Source organism: Tachysurus vachellii, chromosome 11 (genome assembly GCF_030014155.1).
Source record: "Tachysurus vachellii isolate PV-2020 chromosome 11, HZAU_Pvac_v1, whole genome shotgun sequence".
NCBI classification, from domain to species: Eukaryota; Metazoa; Chordata; class Actinopteri; order Siluriformes; family Bagridae; genus Tachysurus; species Tachysurus vachellii.
The window spans coordinates 7235382-7254794 of NC_083470.1; the positions used below are offsets into that span (position 1 = coordinate 7235382).

Genomic DNA, 19413 nt, shown 5'->3' on the forward strand with positions numbered 1-19413 from the left:
CATCATCATCTTGAAAATTTTCAAGCACTGTAAGTTCTGAGTCCAGGTTGCTTTTTTTATTTATTTGTTATTTGTCTAATTGTGCCACAATCAGGGAAGACATTTGGTACAGCAGCATTGAAGGCAGCAGCAGCGGAATCTGTTGGGAAAGGCAGAGGTGGTGGCCGGAGCAGCAGTCGTATCCCTGCGCCAGCACCACGCCCCAGTAGGACCAGTAAACTAAAGCATTAGTACCAGCCAATGAACTTATAAGCTTTGCTTAGCACAGTCGGACATGATTATAGGAGTACAGCACAAGATTTTCTCCTAATCATATCCTTCAGCACTGCAGTGAAATACACATAGTAATTAAAATTAAGGAGATAAAATAGGTTTTAATTAGTTATATTTCATTCTAATATAATGTTCCCATGTATTTTTTTTATTTTATTTATTTTTATTTTATTATATTATAATTTGTGTGCATATGTGTGAAGATGTGTAAACATAGATTTTTAAATGAAACAACTTTTATAATTTTGAGTTGTTTTAACACTGTCTAGGCTGAAAGTGAAACAAAATTACCTGGGATGTAATTTGAATTAGAATATTATTATAGCCTAAGACTGAGAAAATTTTGTAATTCTTTTCTGAAATGTCTTTATCTTGTATCTTAGAGCACTTGTTGAACACAACAGTATTGATAGTTTTTTCTCAAAAATGTAAAATTTAATAGAACTCCCACAGATATTAAACAGGGCAGTGTCAGTGTCAATGCTGTTTCTCTGAAGCAAAATCCACACAGTGTGATGGAACAGTCATTAATATTATACCAACATGTAAACAATATTTCAGTGTATATTAAACGTAGTTCTGGATTAATGACAATTTTGCCAGTTTTAGCATCATTTTATTCACAAATTATAGACTTCAGTTAAAATCATCAGTTAAAGTCCTTCTATGAGTCATACATATTGTCATTATGAGTCATGCAGTGAGTTGGTTACTGGTACAGAAATCATTGTAAACATTGAAATCATTGATATTTAATGAATTATTGATACATTTAGCTTTTTGTGGATTTCTTTATAAAGTGTTTATATTTGTTTACATTTCCCAAAAGAGATATAATATGTATTTATTTATTAAATTAGTATGTATCATATGTAATATATAAACATGTCATATAACAAATAAATCTGTACATGTATAAACATCGGATAAGCGGTAGAAGATGAATGAATGAATGTATAAACATGTAAGCACAAGTTAGGGTACCACATCTGAAAATATAAAAATGAACCTTATTGAGCTAAATTGTTCTTAATGAAATAATCAAAATACTTTTAAATAAACTCCTTGTGTTGATAGTTTGCAATTAAGGCGGTTATGTCAATCCTACTTGGGACAAACTGTAAACACTTTACACATCTGTCATAATGTACCGCAGCAAATTTAAAACAGGAAAAACTACATGGAAACAACCTTCAGATGTTCTAATGGTTTTTTAAATTTGCTAGCGAGTATAAATAACAAATTGGTCCCATTAAATGCCGTGAACCCAGTGGTGACCGTGAATGTATGAATGCCAATGAAACTACTTTCTGTTGTGCTTCTGACAAGCTGTGTTTGGATAAATACAATGACTAAAGCATGTTATTCCACTGAAGTCATTGTCTTCAAACACAAAGAAAGCAAGTCATAATTCTTTTTCACAACCGCCTTAAATAAAGGTAATTCACATGAAATGGCCCTTACAATTGCAGAATGTCCTGTCATAGTGACAAATCAGGCTGGTGAAAAAGTACACTTACAAAGATCACTTGTGAATTCTTAACAACTATATTTGTACATTGCAAGGAGTATGCCATAGAATTAATTTGCTATTTTACTGTTTAAATGCAAAGCCTCAGAGCAAAATAAAAAGTGGCTTTTAGGTTTTCTCTCTCTCTCTCTTTTTTTTTTTTTTTTTAGAAATGTGTAAACTGTAAAGTTTAGGGCTTTTCATTGGTTTTCGGATGTAAATAAATTTTACGCACTGCATATTAGAACATATTGTATGTTTAGGAGAATTTCAATCAATGGGGAAATTATTTACTATTTTGATCTATTTGTTTGTTTATTATTATTTTTATTATTATTATAAACATTAATATTATTACTAACATCATGTTGTGTTCCCCCTACATCCCAACAACTACCTTTTTGATCCAAATGAGATCAAAATCATTAATAATTATGCCTGGAAAATGAACAAAGAAGACAAAGATTCAAAAAATGTGTGGACTTATTTCCACTTCCTTTTTGGTACAGGTGAGCCTCTCATCATGCACCATGTCCCACATACTCAGCAGTTCCTCTGGGCTCATTTTGTGCACAACAATGAGATCACGATAGAAACATGGCTCGCTGTTCATCAGGCTCACCTTGCGCCTCACAATCCCAAATGTTTTGAAGCTTCCGTGCATTTCTGGTTCCAACTTTAACTCCTGAAGGCACATGCCCAGGAACACATCATCAATGGGGAAAAGCAACATTTTCTCAGAAACAGCTAAAAGTCTACGTGCCAGATCAGCGGACATGACAAACCCTCCACCACCTACATAAGGTGGATATGGCTTATCATACAGCTCTTTGGGTATATAGTACTTACTTTTTTTATTTCTAATAGGCACTGCTTTTGAAATTGTGTCCCCAACAAACAGGTTCTGCACTTTATTCTCCTGTGTTCGGAAGTCTATTAGATCCATCAGGTTAGTTGGGTTGACAAAGACATCATCGTCCCCTTTAAAAATGAAGCTCACTTTTGTGCAGTAGATATCGAACCATCTCAGAAAATTGATCTCCTTCAGTGTGAGGTTAAAAAAGGTATCCATGAAATTCCATTGCAGTATATCTCCATATAGTCTGTTCTCGTATTCGAGGAGTTTCTGTAGGTTATTGGAATCCTTTTCAGGCGTAGGGGTGCCCAGCAGGAACAGGGTTTTAATTCTTTTGCCCTTGATGGTGTGCTCTTTGCCCCAAGTACGACGCACAGCCTCGCGGCGGTCGTGCTGCTCTATAACCGACTTCACCACGATTAGCACATCCACGTCCCCAGCACACTTCTCAGGGTGATTCATGAGCATGGGGAAATACCTACAGTGTCTGTGCAGGACGAATTGGTGGAACCTAGAGTCCAGATTCTGAAACCAGCTCTCACTGCGCAGGACTGAGTCCGCAGTGCAGTTAATAGCGGTGATGTTCCACCTAGTCGGTGCGCGCGTACTGACCGGTGCCTTGGGAGCCTTAGTGTTTCTAACCTCGGCTTTAGTCTTCCACTGCATAGTCAATCGCATGTTGCTTTTCGGTTCCGAATGAGGCACCTCCTTCTCCTCCTTCATTCGGAGATCACCCACTCTGAACTTTTGTACCATCAAAACAGTGACCAACAATAAAGTCAAAGACAACAAGGACTTTAGGACTTTGTTGCGCCGGAATAAATGCTCCATTTCGGAGGCGCGCTTCAGACGCAGTTGGTTAAGACACGCGTGCAGATTAAAGGCAAAAAATTCTCAAGAGGAATTAAGAAAAACATGGCACTGATAATTAACTTTTGGGTGGTTGTCCTGTTAGAAACAAACCGATGTCCCGTTACCCGGCATTTTGGTGAAGGTAGTTAGTTTAGCCGCTGGTCTAAGATATCCATTCGCGATTCGGTCTGTCTTCTAATTTCTATGTTCTACGTAGTGAACTGGTAAAACTGCATCACATAAAGGGTGTCTTGGACACTCACTCATCCCTTCAGCCCCACCCACCCACCCACCCACATACTAGGCTGTTGTTCTATAACGTCTACCTGTGACACCCTTCCTGAGATCACACACAAGAGTGTAAGGTTTAAAGCCGGCATATTTCAGAGACTTCAAACAAGAAAACCGAAAAAATAAAAATTTTCAAGCTGAATAAAATCTGTTCTTTGTAAATGTTTTTTTTGTATGAACCGTGTCATACACTGGCACATGCGCGTCTGTGCGCTATATGCTGTGTCACAAATTAGCTGATTGGTCCATTTAAACAGTACGAAATTCAGGTAATGGTAAGGCAGGATTTGCTGCTTTGTTGGAATGTTGTGTCGCTTTAGAGAATAACTCTCTGTCATCAAAGCAGATTAGTAAAAGCGTCAAAACTAGAATTCCAACAAACATATCTGCATTCCAGTAGGTTTCTTTGTTAAAGAATAAGATTAAGATCAGAATAAGAGCAGTTTCATTTACGTTATAGTCTATATTTGTTACCTGCTTTTGGGCGTTTTCTGCGAAGTAAAATAGTAACATATCACTGATTCAATCAAATATAATTTACTACTGACTTGTTATTCAGTTGCCCACGTAACGTTACTACAACAGAACATAGGTTCTAAAACATTAATTCTGTCCTGAATTTCCTGAATGTTTTAAGAGTAGCTTTAAATAACTTTAAGGACTGAAATGTTGTATTTATATCACAAAGTTTGTTCAATTGTTGAATTGCAGAAACGGATGGGAAGAATGTGCAAGACAGACAAAGAAATCTTGTCTAAAGTTGTCAAAGCAACTAGTTCTTTAACTAGCTTTTAATGCAACAAAGCATAATCCTTGTTTGACATCTATAATATAGTTAGACATGGTTGTCCAGGATTCCTGATTTTCTAGCAGGATTCTTTAACTTTTTAATCAGTTCATCTTCTAGCTTCTATGTTCTATAGAATTGTGTGTGTGGGTACAGATTATCATCATTGTTGTATTGTATTTAATCATGCTTTCAACTAACTTCCATTTTTGATCCAAATGAGATCAAAAGCATGAATAATGTTGACTGAACAGGGTTGGTACAGATCACACAACCTCTGAAGTTACTCCAAACCTTTCTGGCCATAGTAATAATCATTTATGACTCAGCATGCGTTAATAAATGTATTTAAAAATAAAAAGGAATCTCTGTCAAATAGCTTTTGAATAAGAAAAAAAAAAACAAGACATGCTGTGTTTGGAAAACAATCAACTTTGGGTTGGAAACACATCACAACACCCTGGCATAGATTATTTCTCTATGAGTATGTTTTCTATGTTTATGTTTTGTTTCTTATACCAGGTCCATGTCCCCAGCTTGCATCTCAAGTTAATTAATGAGCATGGGAAAATATATGCAGTAATCACAGTTTAGAACTTCGTATGAACATTGACTTTGTGATATTATAGTCCATAAACCTTTTAAATAAATTAGTAAACATTCTGATAAAGTCATCTGTGAGCTGGGGTCCTATCTTGTGCTGTTTTTGGCCATTTGTATACCAAAGGTGTTAAAAAATAGTTAATGAAATTTGACCAAGATTTGTTAAAGCTCTACTGGAATGTAAGGGCCCATAGACTATATGCTTAATAAGAAATCACCGTGAGAACACGTCCCCAACGCACTTGCTACAACAAATATTTTCTGTAATACCTTTAGTAGGCGGTAGGGGGCCTTAATCATTCATTCATTTTCTACCGCTTATCCGAACTACTACCGAACTTAATCAGCTCTAAGAATTAAAATAAATGATTCCGGTCAATAACCCAGTAAAATACTTTGACTATATGTAGTGTGTTCTAGTGTACCAGTGTTCTAGATAAAAATGTTAATAAAAAATACAGATTTCTTCCTAAAGCAGTGTTATTTTGTACTGTTTTGGGTAAGATAAAAAGACAAAATATTACAAACTTAGCTTTTTTAAACTCATTCAAAATGTTTTCTTTAAGTGATTTGAGTGATTATGTTTGGTGATATGTTTGAGTCATCCAAAACAATCCATACGCTACAATTATTTTGTCTTTTTTTGTATTTTGGCGCTCTCTGTCGGAAATAAAATAAAACAACAAAATCTGGTATTTCTATCTATCTATCTATCTATCTATCTATCTATCTATCTATCTATCTATCTATCTATCTATCTATCTACAGTTGAGGCCAAAATTATTAGCCCCCTTATGAAATTAGACAAAACTCTTGATTTCTCCATGGAAATGACCATTAACAACAAGTGTTTTATAGTGTGTTTGTTTCCAAAATAACAAAGACAAAATCTCCACTAAGTTTGATTAGGATATTTAATTGAAATAGTGAGTTGAAACAAGAAAGGGCAAAAATGAAACGTCCAAAATTATTAGCCCCCGGTCATTAATAGTCAATAGTGAACCCTTTCTGAGCCACAACTGACAACAACCTCTTAGAGTAGTTCTTTACTAGGTTGGCACAGGTTTCCTGAGGGATTTTAGCCCATTCTTCCATTGCAAATTGCTCCAGCTGGTCCAAATTACGTGGTTTCCGAGCATGGACATTCACTTTGAGCACTCGCCACAGATTCTCAATAGGATTGAGGTCTGGGCTCTGTGCGGGCCACTCCAGGACCTTTGTTTTGGTATCCTTCAGGAACTGTTGGACCAATTTCGATGTATGCTTTGGGTCATTGTCTTGTTGGAAGACCCAGCGACGACCTAAGGCTAGACTACGAGCAGATTTCTGCATATTATCCCTCAAAATGTCAACATAATTTTCTTTTTTCATGATGCCATGCACCCGAACAAGGCTCCCTGTGCCTGAAGCTGCAAAACAGCCCCACAGCATGATGCTCCCACCACCATGTTTAACTGTGGGAACTGTGTTCTTAGGGTTGAAGGCCTCACCCTTTCTTCGCCAAACATAAGCAACATCCATGTGCCCAAACAGTTCCAGTTTAGTCTCATCAGACCAAAGCACAGACTCCCAAAACTCATCTTTACCTTTCAAATGTTCACGGGCAAACCTCAGTCTAGCTGTGATGTGCCGCTGTTTGAGTAAAGGGGTTCTTCTGGGACGATGGCCCTGAAGCCCACCACGATGAAGAGCCCTCACAACTGTGTTCCTTGAAACATCAACTCCAGAAGAGGCCAGGTCAGCAACAATCATCTTGGCAGATGTCTGGGGCATCTTGCTGATATCTCTGACTATTTTCCTCTCCAGGGTTCTTGAAATCTTGCACTTACGACCACGCCCAGGTTTGTTTCTTACAGAATTTGTCTCCTTGTACTTGGCAATGATGCAACGTACGGCGGTTCTAGACACTGTGAAAAGCTTGGAAATGGCAGTATAGCCTTCCCCCTTATCATGAGCCTCCACTATCTTCTTTCTGAGCTCAAGACTGATTTCCTTTGTCTTTGGCATGGTGAGTAAAAGTAGTCTCTCCCAATAATGTGTTCAAGTGCCCTGTTCCTTGGAGTCCTTTAATGCTGATTGAATGCCCAGGTGTTGTTAGGAAGCCAATTGACTGCACAGGTGTGGTTTGAAAGCTGATTGATTAATTAGGTGTGTTTTGAAAGCTGATTGATTAATTGGGTGTGTTTTGAAAGCAAATATTCACAAGGGGCTAATATTTTTGACCACCCCATTTTCACTATATTTGATTATAAAGCAAGCCTAAAAATGTATTTTATATTCCAAAATGTACCAAAAGCTACTAAATAGCACTGGCGAATGTTTGATTATATCAAGTTTTATCAATGCTGCAAACATTGGAAAGATCTTTAGGAAAATGTTCCAAAATTCCTGGGGGGCTAATAATTTTGGCCTCAACTGTATCATGACACACACTGATGGTGAACTGAGTCATGACACTGATAGTGAATTAAGTCATGACACAATGATGGTGAACTGAGTCGTGAGACACACTGATGGTGAACTGAATCCTGAGACACACTGATGGTGAACTGAGTCATGAGACACTCTGATGGTGTACTGAGTCATGACACTGATGGTGAATTGAGTCATGACACTGATGGCGAATTGAGTCATAATAAAAATGTTAATAAAAAATACAGATTTCTTCCTAAAGCAGTGTTATTTTGTACTGTTTTGGGTAAGAAAAAAAAAGACAAAATATTACCAACTTAGCTTTTTTAAACTCGTTCAAATGTTTTCTTTGAGTGATTTGAGTGATTATGTTTGGTGATATGTTTGATTCATCCAAAAAATCTCTTTAAAAACCATACGCTACAATTATTTTGTCTTTTTTTGTATTTTGGCGCCCTCTGTCGGAAATAAAATAAAACAACAAAATCTGGTATTTCTATCTATCTATCTATCTATCTATCTATCTATCTATCTATCTATCTATCTATCTATCTATCTATCTATCTATCTATCTATCTATCAACCTAGAATTATATAACCTAAACCTAGACGTGTTCATAATGGATTTTCTAGTTTCTTATGTTCGCATGGACTGACAATGAGCAAAAATATTGCAGTTAATGTCTCCTGTGTGGTGTGTATTATAATGTGCTGTGTTGTGGGCTTTACATTCTCTTTGCTTTATATAATTAATATAACAGTATCACGTTACCGTTAATCCTTGCAGTAATATGAAGAGATTTCATTGTAAAAGATCTTCTATAGATCTACACATTTTTCAGACTAGAAAATTATCTGAATCTTGTCTTTAGAGAACACCAAAGAGCTGAGGCGAACTTCTGGAAAGTGTCAATGAGGATCTGATTATAAAATATCCCAAATTTTAAACATCTCATGCATGAATGTGATCCACCAAATGTCAGTGTACATCATTTCATGCATTTTCTTTTACAGTATTTGGCAGATACTCATATGAAGCAACTTACACTTATCTAGTTTATACAGCTGAGCAACTGACTGTTCAGGGGCCCAAGAGTGGTAGCTTGGTGGCCCAGGGATTCGAACTCATGACCTTCTGATCAGCAGTCCAACACCTTAGGTACTGAGCTACCACTTCCCTAGTATACATGTAAGAAGGGCATTAGTCAGATAAACAAACAGAAAAGATCCACAGCTCAGATGGAAGATGTTGTTCAAAGAACCCATAGCCAAGACATATCACAAATATTCGGCTTCATGGTAGAGAGGTGAGAAGAAAGCCATTATTCTTCTTATTCACTGAGAAGAAAGTGCAGCATGTTATGGAAAACCAACACTCTGAAGCATGATATTCTAAGAAAGGCTCCCTGACCCCATTCTGACTATGTTCTACATAGGGACCATTGAGAGCATTCTGAGCAGCTGCATCACTGTCTGGTTTGGGAACTGCACCATCTCAGATCGCAACACCCTGCAGAGAATAGTGAGGACAGCTGAGAAGATTATTGGAATCTCTCTTCCCTCTATCATGGACATTTACACCACACACTGCATCTGTAAAGCCAACAGCATTGTGGATGAACCTTGACACCCCTCACACACAATCTTAACCCTCCTGCAGTCTGAAAAAAGGTACCAAAGAATTTTGTCTAAAGTTGTCAAAGCAACTAGTTCTTTAACTAGCTTTTAATGCAACAAAGCATAATCATTGTTTGACATCTATAATATAGTTAGACATGGTTGTCCAGATTTGTGTCAGGGTAACAGGTTTGCATTCCAATCAAGCAGGATTCCTGATTTTCTAGAAGGATTCTTGAACTTTTTAATCAGTTCATCTTCTAGCTCCTATGTTCTATAGAATTGTGGTGTGTGTAAGCCAAAAGCATTGTGGATGAACCTTGACACCCCTCACACACACTCTTAACCCTCCTGCAGTCTGAAAAAAGGTGCCGAAGCATTCGAGCCCTCATGACCAGACTGTGTAACAGTTTCTTTCCACAAGCCATCAGACACCTTAATAACTGAACTGTACTGTACTGAGCACAACACACACACACACACATCAGCTGTATGGACTGCACAGACCTGTTTTACATACTGTTTTGCACATTGTTTTTGCTTTTTGCACATGCTGTCTCACATTTCAGTTGATTGCTGTTTTGCACAATACTTTACAATACCTCATGTAGCTGCTGATATAATACTGTGTTCATTCCAGTATTTCTGCACACGCAATATTGATTGAACATACAGTATTTACACTGGTCGAAGCTGTTTTTGTGAATTGTCTTTTGTGTAATGTCTTGTACTGTTTGTTTGCACCCTCTTTTGTCCTGCACTGTCTTGTCTGTCTTTTTTGTCTTTTGTCTTGCACTGTTTGCACCAGTTTGCACAGATGCACTTTATGTGACTAGGACTAACTTAAGTCCTTAGTTCTGTCTTTGTTCTATGTAGCACCATGGTCCTGGAGGAACGTTGTCTCATTTCGCTTTGTACTGTGTCAACTATATATGGTTGAAATGACAAATAAAACTTCTTGATTTCTTGACTTGACTTGGCTAGCATTTTGATTTTGTCATCATGGATTAGGAAGCTCAGAGTTTATGGCTAAATGCAGCCAGATACAGAAACCTGTTCCAGCACGAATGATAGAAGTAGCTAGACCTGAAAAGGTAGGTAGAATTAGCTAGATAAAGGCACAGAGTAATTTGCATACTTTAATTATTCATGATGATCATTAAATAATTGTAATCACGTTACAAATTCGAGAGGGTAAGATTGTCACCAAGTGAAAATTGAGTGAGATTTTTTCAGAAGGGAAAATAATAGATTAGAATTAATTTATTAAATTATTTTATTCTTATAGACAGAAGATCTTGCTCATCGTCTATGTCATAGCACCATGTACAAAATAATCTTTTATGCATTTACAAACTACTTTATTTTCTATCAAGAATACAGACAAAAAAATTAATGAGTAGTCGTGAACGTTTCGTTTACTTGCTTTTATTCATTGTAAATTCAGTATCTACAAAAAAGAGTTTAAAACAAACAACGAATAAGTGCGAGAGAGGGACAAACATGAGACACACTGATGGTGAACTGAGTCATGAGACACACTGATGGTGAACTGAGTCATGACAAACACTGATGGTGAACTGAGTCATGACACTGATGGTGAATTAAGTCATGACACACTGATGGCGAACTGAGTCATGACACTGATGGTGAATTAAGTCATGACACACTGATGGCGAACTGAGTCATGGCACTGATGTTGAACTGAGTCATGACACTGATGGTGAATTGAGTCATGACACCCTGATGGTGAACTGAGTCATGAGACACACTGATGGTGAACTGAGTCATGAGACACTGATGGTGAACTGTGTCATAAGACACTCTGATGGTGAACTGAGTCATGGCACTGATGTTGAACTGAGTCATGACACTGATGGTGAATTGAGTCATGACACCCTGATGTTGAACTGAGTTGTGAGACACACTGATGGTGAACTGAGTCATGACACACTGATGGTGAACTCAGTCAAACTGCTATATGGGAGGTTGTGATGTGAGTTGGAAAGCTGTATCGAGTTCAGTTAGGCTTAAATACAGGTCAAAATAAAGTCGCCAAATCTAGCGACCAAGTCTCTAAGTTGTCAACACAAAATATCGTACTGTCTCTTTAAATTGTCTCGGTGTGAAAGGTTCATGCTAGGTTAGCGTCAAAGCTGAGCAGCCCGCCCCTCTCCCCCTCCCCCCTCCCCCCCGCCTTTCCGCTCGAGCAGCGCGGACACTGATACGAGTCACTATCATGTAAACACTCCTCAAACCTTTCTGATAATTCTTATTCGAGCAGCAGCAGCAGGGGCTGAAGAAGAATAAGCAGCAGTTCTGCGCCGAATAAACCTATCGGAGGGAGACTGAACACAACAGCCGTGTTGAACAGATGGCCGGCGACACCGGGGAAAGGAAACGGCTGCCGAAGAGACCTGCATCTGGCTACAGAGCGGAGAAAGCGAGCAACAGTGTCACCGAGACGGACCGGATTCAGGCCGGACTCGTGAGCTGTTCGGATCGCGGTGGCCGCAAAGAACGGAGAGGGAAAGAAAACAGCGTGAGTAAAGCGAGCGCGTCGTCGCGGACAAACCCGGAGAAGATGGAGGACGCGGGGTCTTGTGGACCGGCCGACAGGGCAGACCCCGGGGTTTATGTCGACGAGGACAGCAACCACATTTTCCCAGTAGAGCAGTTCTTCGGAAACCTGGATGCAGTTCAGGTAACGTTACAGCTTTCTAACGTGTCTGATTTTATTCGTCACGTCACGTACCGGGTTATTTATTTGACCTTGGCTTATAATAATCAGTTATCTCGTCATAAGTAAACGTTTTTCCCCGGAATATAAAAGTAGACCACTTCTTTTTGCTCATTGTTTTATTCTTCTACTCTTTATAAAGGTGTCGTGTATTAATACTACGTCCCTGCTGTGTTTATGAACACGTGTCTGATCCAAAACAAAAAGATTTTCTCACTTCATAATAGATCAGTAATGAATAGTCAGTTACTATACATAGTAACTGACTATTCATTACTGATCTGAGCACATGTGCTCAGGGATATGGAGCCTATGGTCAAGGCTGGGGACATCAACCCATCTGATGTCAGATTCGCACGAACTACGGATAATTTAGAGATGCCAATCATAATAACACCACACAAGATCATCCAACACCACTCACGATCATCTAGCACCACACACGATCATCCAACACCACGCAAGATCATCCAACACCAAACGAGATCATCCAGCACCACACACGAGATCATCCAGCACCACACACGAGATCATCCAGCACCACACACGAGATCATCCAGCACCACACCCGAGATCATCCAGCACCACACACGAGATCATCCAGCACCACACCCGAGATCATCCAACACCACACACGAGAACATCCAACACCACACACGAGAACATCCAACACCACACATCTTTTAAATAGGAAACCAGAGTACCCAGAATAATCCCAGAAGCATTGGGAGAACGTACAAAGTGCACACTTAAAGGGCAAAGAGGGAAATGAACCAGCAAATGCGCTGACCACTAACCTACCATGACCATTAAATTAATCAATTACAGTCAAATTCTAGCAGCAGCACTCAGCTCTATTTTGTTTGCTCTTCTTTAACAACTACATGTACCAAACTACATTCGGTATATTTTGGAACATTGGTGTATGCAAGTATTACAGATAAGACAGAAAGCTCACCTTTTTTTTCTTTCAAACATTTTTCCCACTTTGTACATTTAATTAGGAAATTGCTCACGATTGCATTTTTGTGATGTTTTCTTCAGTAGCACCAATAGAATTTATGTCTGAGAAACTGTGCTTAATCACACAGTTTAAACATGTTTGTAATAATAATTACACCCAATAAAATCTTATTTTTCCTCATATCACTTTATTGCAGGACATTTCACACAGATCTACTGGCACAGAGGGAATGAGCAGACGAGAGTACAGGAGGCGCCATTACTATGCCAAAGAGGACAGTGATGAGGAGCAGACATAGAACTGACACCGGCTGAGTTTAAAAGTCTCACACAAACGTTGTACGTTTATTGAAACTTTAATAATGGCTGAAACTTTACAGAAAGAAATGACAGAACACGTGTGTAGTTTTGGAGTTGTAAATAATCCTTTTTTTTGTAAGTAGCTCTGTGTGAGGGCACTTTTAACTAATTTAATGTAATTTAAAAAACCCTTTTGAAAAGTTTTCTATTTCTATCTGCTTGTTTTTCCATCAAAGCTCAGTTCTGAGTGCACAATAGATTGCTATCAGTCAGACTCCTTTCAGGGATTACAGTCATAACAGTTGTAATCACAGTGAAGAACATTTTTGGGTATTAAACCAGCTTTTGTCTTAAAATATTTTCAGTGTTGCAGCTACAAAAAATCAACTTAAGGTCTTGATAAAGAGTATATTAAAAAAAAAATACACGAGTAGAGCATGAAAGACTGCCTCAGACTTTTTTATTAAAAAGAACTAAATGTTATTTTGATTTTAAGGAGGTTTTAATGCAGCATGTTGGTAAAGTAAGTCTGAATAGCACTGTTTGTAAAGTAACATGTTACACTTGTGGAAAAAGTACAGTAGTACATTGGATTAAAGATGAAGTTTTATGAAAGGTGAACTTGCGTAGCACAGATGCACAATAGTGCTGCAGGAAGAGAACGTTTCAGAATTTGGTTAATCTCTATATAAATGAATTTTTAGAAAACATGAAATACATTAAAGAGTGTAAGCATGGTCAAAACTTAAATAACCCTTACCAAGAAATATGCTTTTATGCTACAATGTTGACGTTTTTGTATATATAATTGATCAGCATATCCGTACATAAAATATATTTGCATTCTATTAAGAAGTGTGCAAGTGAGGAGTGTAATTGGTAGCTGCAGTCTTTGTGTAGACAGACAGCAATGTAAAAAGACAAACTTAACATGGAAAGAAGGATTGTTTTACGTTATGTGATGTTAAGTGCCTCAGTCAGGAAAAATCATTGTGTTAACTGTAAAGACTGAATATTGCTGTTTGTTTTTAACTACGTAATTGTAATATTCATTTACATGCTTGATTATATATTTGTGTATATATTTCAATGTAATCAAGAAAATGTTATGTAAGTTTGAATTACATTGTAAATCTAAATTTGCCAAGAGATTTATACATAGACACGCACATTATGTGCGTGTTTATGTATATATATATATATATATATATATATATATATATATATATATATATATATATATATTAGTTCTGTTGTATGAAACATTTGCACTAACTTTATATACAAATATGTGACTTGTAAGATTTTATACTCATGTCTGTATAAATTATTAGGTAAATTCTTATCCGTCTTGGTTTACAATGACGTCTCTATTTTTGTATTGAAAAGACAAAATTACCAAATGCTGTTTACACAATGTTAATATTTAATGTTAAGAACAGTCTGTATTAAACCATTTCACACAAAGTAAAATACTCCGTCCAGACACAGTACATGTTCATTGATTTGACAACAGTATGAAATTAAATGGAATTGTTGTGGCTTATGAAAGGGGCCTGTGTGTCCTTTGTATTGATGATGTCATTCTGTCTAAATCTTATAGTGCTTCAGGAAATAGACACTATCCACAATGTTTAAGCACAACTATATGTTTAAATTCTTTTTAAACAATTTTTAAAGGAACCTTTGGCATAATTTTTTTGGTAGTGTAAACTGGCATTTAAAAAAGAAACCAATGACTTGGTTTAATAAAAAAAAAAAAAAATCACTAGAAATTCATTAATTCACTAGAAAACGTGAATTTCTTAGAAGTACATAAGTAAACAAAAACAAATCATTTATACATACGGCAAAAAAAGTTAAACTGCTAAACATTTCTCAAAATACCTGAGTATGCTAAGGAAATTTGTCCAACAAATCTGTCCTCAAGTATAAAAATCACAGAATTCCTTAATTTCACATTTTAAAACTGAATCTAAAAAGTGTCCATAGTTTAAAAAATAAAAAAAAAAACAAGATCAACTGGACAAATATAAATCACACCTTATTATTTTTCACAAGTTATCAATGGCAATTCTATTCATGATGCCATTTCTAACCTCTTCACTTCCTTTTAACCCGTCTGTACACTTGGCGTGAATCACATGTTAAGTCATGGGCTCCTTTCTTGTGACAGACAATGTGTACCAGCTTAAGATTTTCTCTTGTAAATAGCAGCTTGTAAAAATAGTCCAGGTTTATATCACTGCTCATTTTATCTTGAAGTGCATTGACAAGAGTCGGTATGATGGTTCTCTTCTTTTCAATCCTGAAAAAGAATCACGTTAGAAAGTTCTTTTGCAGCATGCATAAAAATAATAGTTTCCGGGTGTTCAGTAATTTAAAATAAAATAGTTCATTAGTAAGTTAGAAGGATGGATGGAACGGAAGAAAGCCAAGGGAGGGAGGCAAGGAAGGAAGAACTGAAGGATGGACAGATAGAACAATGGCCCCTGAACCTAATAAGGTTTAAAGAGTAAAGGAAAAAGAGTAATGAACTTGACAGCCCTGTGCGGTGGCACTACCACAGCTTATTATTTGGCTTTAATAACATACAAGTTATAAAGTTATATTTCTTCTCACTTGTGGTCCAGATTCCAGGTGCTGAAAAGGATTCTACTCTCGCGGTTTCCATACGGGTTTATCGAGTGCAGAGATTCACACTTTTCCAAATTAAAGGCACCCTGATAACACACCACAAAAATAAGAAAAAAATAAAGAGATACATTCAGATCATTTGGAAAGTAACAAATCTGTATTATAGAATATTGTATCTAAACAGTGTTTAGCTAAAAACCAACATTTATATGCACATTACGGTTTTAAGGTTTAGTTTATTCATTTTGAAGATACTGGTGATGTTACCTGGCAGGAGAACCAGCCCTCTTTAGTGCACAGTCGATGGAGCTCCTTCTCTGTCCTGTCAAAGTAATTGCCATGATAGCGCACAGATTTCAGCTTTTCTGTCATGCTGGCTGCCACCTTCTGATATTCCCCCTTCTGCTTAGCATTCTTAATAGTGTGAGCATGGCTGTACACCTGGAGAAAAATACACTCAAATCAGACAAGGCTTAATACTCAACTCCTGTGTTTCAGAAAAATGACAAATGAAAGGTCAATGTGTCTTGTGTATGTTATTAATTAAAATGGTTACTAATTAAAAACAGTGTGGTTCTCAAAAATTCTACAATCAACAATTTAAATACCAATATTGTTCTTTTGAAGGTCACACAGCAAACGTAAGTGAGGGCTAAGAGATGATGTGATTTGGAAAGTTACTACCACAGAGTGGATAATTTTCCTATAATAAATAGCACAGCAAAAAAGTTTTATTCCTTTTATACCAAAGCAAGTTTGGTAATATTTTTAGGTCTAGTATACAGTAGATTAGACAGTTCCATGAATAGCTTCTTTTCATCATTTTCATCTATACATGCATACAGAGTTACCAAGAAACTTCCCTCGTCCAAAGATTTTGTAATAGGAAACTTACATTATCAGCCCTATACCTGTTTTTCATTTAAATCTGTGGTGTGTCCACTATACAAGTCCCTATGAATTAGCTGCACAGAAACAGTAACATATTAAAGGAACGAGTCCTGGTATGGAAAATTAAATCAACACCTTCTGACCAGTCATCACTAAGAATTAAACAGCAACTTGAGAATATATTATGCAATGGATAGAAGAGAATAGACCAGAAATTATATAAAACAAGTAAATAAGTTAAACCAGTGCAGCACTTCTACCTCTTTCATGTATGACCGTATCCTTTGCTCACAGTTATGCTTCATGTATGACGACTTGGTCTTAAATCTTGTGTCAATCCCTAGACATGGACAAAGTTATAAATAATTCAATACTTTACTTTTAGCAACTGTTAAACTGAAGATGTGTGTAAATGTTACTTGTGACTTGCTGAACCTTGTTCAAGTAACAAAAAAAAAATCCTTCTTTTGCTGCCTTATTTATCTATTGATGCTGAGGTGACATTGTTCAAGGGGAAAAAAAACAATTAAACAAATCATGCATTTGTTTGCTTCCTTTAATTTTCTGTTTTGTTTTTCAAAAAATAAAAAGGCATTTTTGTGCCATAAAATAGGATGAAGATGTCCACGTCCTTCAAACCATGTTTAAGCAAATGATATGTTATCGAATCACAAATGAATTTATGGATCAAGAAGGAATATGAGATGAATGTTTAATAAAGAAAAACAGAGTATATACACATTAGAACGTTAAAGTGCAATAGTTGAAGCCCTTATTACCTTCAAACCAGTCCTCATCTTCTTCTCTGTTCTCCAGCTCTGCGTTATCATTCAGATTGCACAGGAGTTCACTGAGGATTTTTCTCCTTCTAGCTGAATGCTCATCGGTCAATAACTGTTGAGCTGCACTGATCAGCTCTTCTGAGTGTCTGTCCAGTCCAAGGATTTGATTGAGGTCGTATACCACTGAGGTGGAGGAAGATGAGAGCAAACATTAATATTTATATATACACGATTGTGTTTTGCTTGGGTGGTTTAAATCAGTGTTTATATTCTGTTAGCTGACATCAGCCTAGGGCCAGATCATTAAAATTCACTGTGTCCTGTAACACTACATTCTATTCTCTACAACTTTCATGTTTATTATAGACACACAGGATTCAGGTTCACAGCATAGCTTTCTAAATTCTGCACCATAGTGTCCCAACTGTGGCCTGGTTATGAGCTGATCATTTGACTCAGACCCTAGGCTCAGGAACATGTGCTATAAGTGGACGGGGAATAATTTCATTCAGGTACATTATTTCTAATCTTTGATTCAGCTCATTAACTCACTTCCGTTCCAGCTCTGTCCGTCCGGAAGTAGAACTAACTCAGTGTTATCAGGAAGCTGTAGAAAATAATCTTCCGTCACTAGCGTCCCGTCCTCGTACAAACAACACTGTACCTCCGAGGCAGGCATCTAGAAAACAAACGTACTGTGAAGCTCTAAAACCCGCCCGTTTACAGGCACAGGAAGACATTTAAAAGTACTTGTTTTAAAACCTGAAGTAAACTGCATGCTTTCTTGATCAGCTCTTTTAGAGTAAACGCTGCCACACCGAACTTTTTTGCCTCTTCAGGACGCCTCACTTTCAGCGGTTTTAACTTTGTTTGTGTTTTCGGCATGTTTTTGTTTTTGAGACGGAAGCCGCTGAAGAATCAAACGTTTAGCGGGCGGGGCTTCCTGGGATGATGTGGGGGCGGGGCTTCTTGGGATGACGATGGGGGCGGGGCTTCTTGAGATGACTTTTTTTAATTAATTTATTTATTTATTTTTTATTGTTTCCATAAAAAATGATAAAAGATAATGGCATATTATTCAAATCTTAAAATAGTAACATAACAAAGGAAATAAAAATAAAAATACAAAGAAGGGGTATCGAGCAATACAATTAATTTATTAAAAAAAAGAGGAATTAAATTAACAGCCTTGTAAAAGTCCATAGTTTTAATAGATTTTCAGCTTGTAAAGTTTTAAAATAAGTTTTAATTTCCAGCTTAAAATGGAAATTGTTTGGTTTCTTTTCAGACCACTTTACATTTATGGAGATGAAAATTGACAAATAAAATAAAAAAGATCTAAAATAATCATATGACATTTCAACATTTTACTTTTCTCATAAAAAAAAAAAATAATTAAAAAATTATGATTCAAAAACATGTTCGACATCAATCACTTGTGAGAATTTCAGGGTGTGGTGTATAGTTTGGGTGTTAATTTTGTAATTTTCATCAATATAATCATATATTTTTATAGCAGCTCATTCATATAAAATGGTTTTTTTTTTAAAGAAAAAAAAAAGTAGTGATATGCTGATGCTTGCTGTAAATTTCTTTATTTAACCTGTATGGAAGTAGACTTGTAAAGTAGAAATTGTAAAGTCTTCAGAGCAATTTCTCTCTAAGAAAGTATTTTTTACATACTGTGTTGCAAAAAATAAAAGATGCTGGTGAAGAAATAACTGTGTGACTGTAACGATGTTAGATACAAGAAAAAATAAAGGTTTTTTTTTTGCACATTCCACAGAATTAGTTCAAGTAAATAAAATGCTGTTGTATAAGAGGAATAATAAAAACAAACTTTTCAATAACATCATGTCTGTGATTTTTTTAAATAGTTTTGTAAGGCAAATGAACCTG

General features: G+C 36.7%; 4 protein-coding genes across 5 annotated transcripts in view; 2 read left to right on the forward strand and 2 right to left on the reverse strand.

Annotated features, from left to right (window-relative positions):
* Positions 1-1048, forward strand: part of cep104 (centrosomal protein 104) — a 33579-nt gene extending 32531 nt beyond the window's left edge. Inside the window, exon 21 of one of the 2 annotated variants that reach the window (XR_009649208.1) lies at positions 95-228. Coding sequence is in view for 1 of the 2 variants with exons in the window: in XM_060882027.1 (XP_060738010.1) it covers positions 95-231 (137 nt within the window). In the remaining variant the exon portion in view is untranslated. Of the gene's footprint in view, positions 1-94 lie in introns of both variants that reach the window. The other variant, XM_060882027.1, reaches the window with a different exon arrangement.
* b3gnt7l (UDP-GlcNAc:betaGal beta-1,3-N-acetylglucosaminyltransferase 7, like) lies at positions 868-3744 on the reverse strand. The gene has a single exon (XM_060882029.1). The coding sequence runs from the start codon at positions 3468-3470 to the stop codon at positions 2250-2252; it is 1221 nt and encodes a 406-aa protein (XP_060738012.1). The 5' UTR covers positions 3471-3744; the 3' UTR covers positions 868-2249.
* A 7654-nt stretch (positions 3745-11398) lies between these two features.
* On the forward strand, positions 11399-14755 carry c11h1orf174 (chromosome 11 C1orf174 homolog). The gene is made up of 2 exons (XM_060881696.1): positions 11399-11905; positions 13102-14755. Exons 1-2 carry the CDS (start codon positions 11576-11578, stop codon positions 13201-13203), a joined length of 432 nt encoding a protein of 143 aa, XP_060737679.1. The 5' UTR covers positions 11399-11575; the 3' UTR covers positions 13204-14755.
* dffb (DNA fragmentation factor, beta polypeptide (caspase-activated DNase)) lies at positions 14611-18448 on the reverse strand. The gene is made up of 7 exons (XM_060881695.1): positions 18277-18448; positions 18067-18193; positions 17512-17697; positions 16993-17072; positions 16109-16282; positions 15827-15927; positions 14611-15512 (listed from the first exon to the last, which is right to left on the reverse strand). The coding sequence occupies exons 1-7, from the start codon at positions 18397-18399 to the stop codon at positions 15308-15310; spliced, it is 996 nt and encodes a 331-aa protein (XP_060737678.1). The 5' UTR covers positions 18400-18448; the 3' UTR covers positions 14611-15307.
* Between the last annotated feature and the right edge of the window lie 965 nt (positions 18449-19413).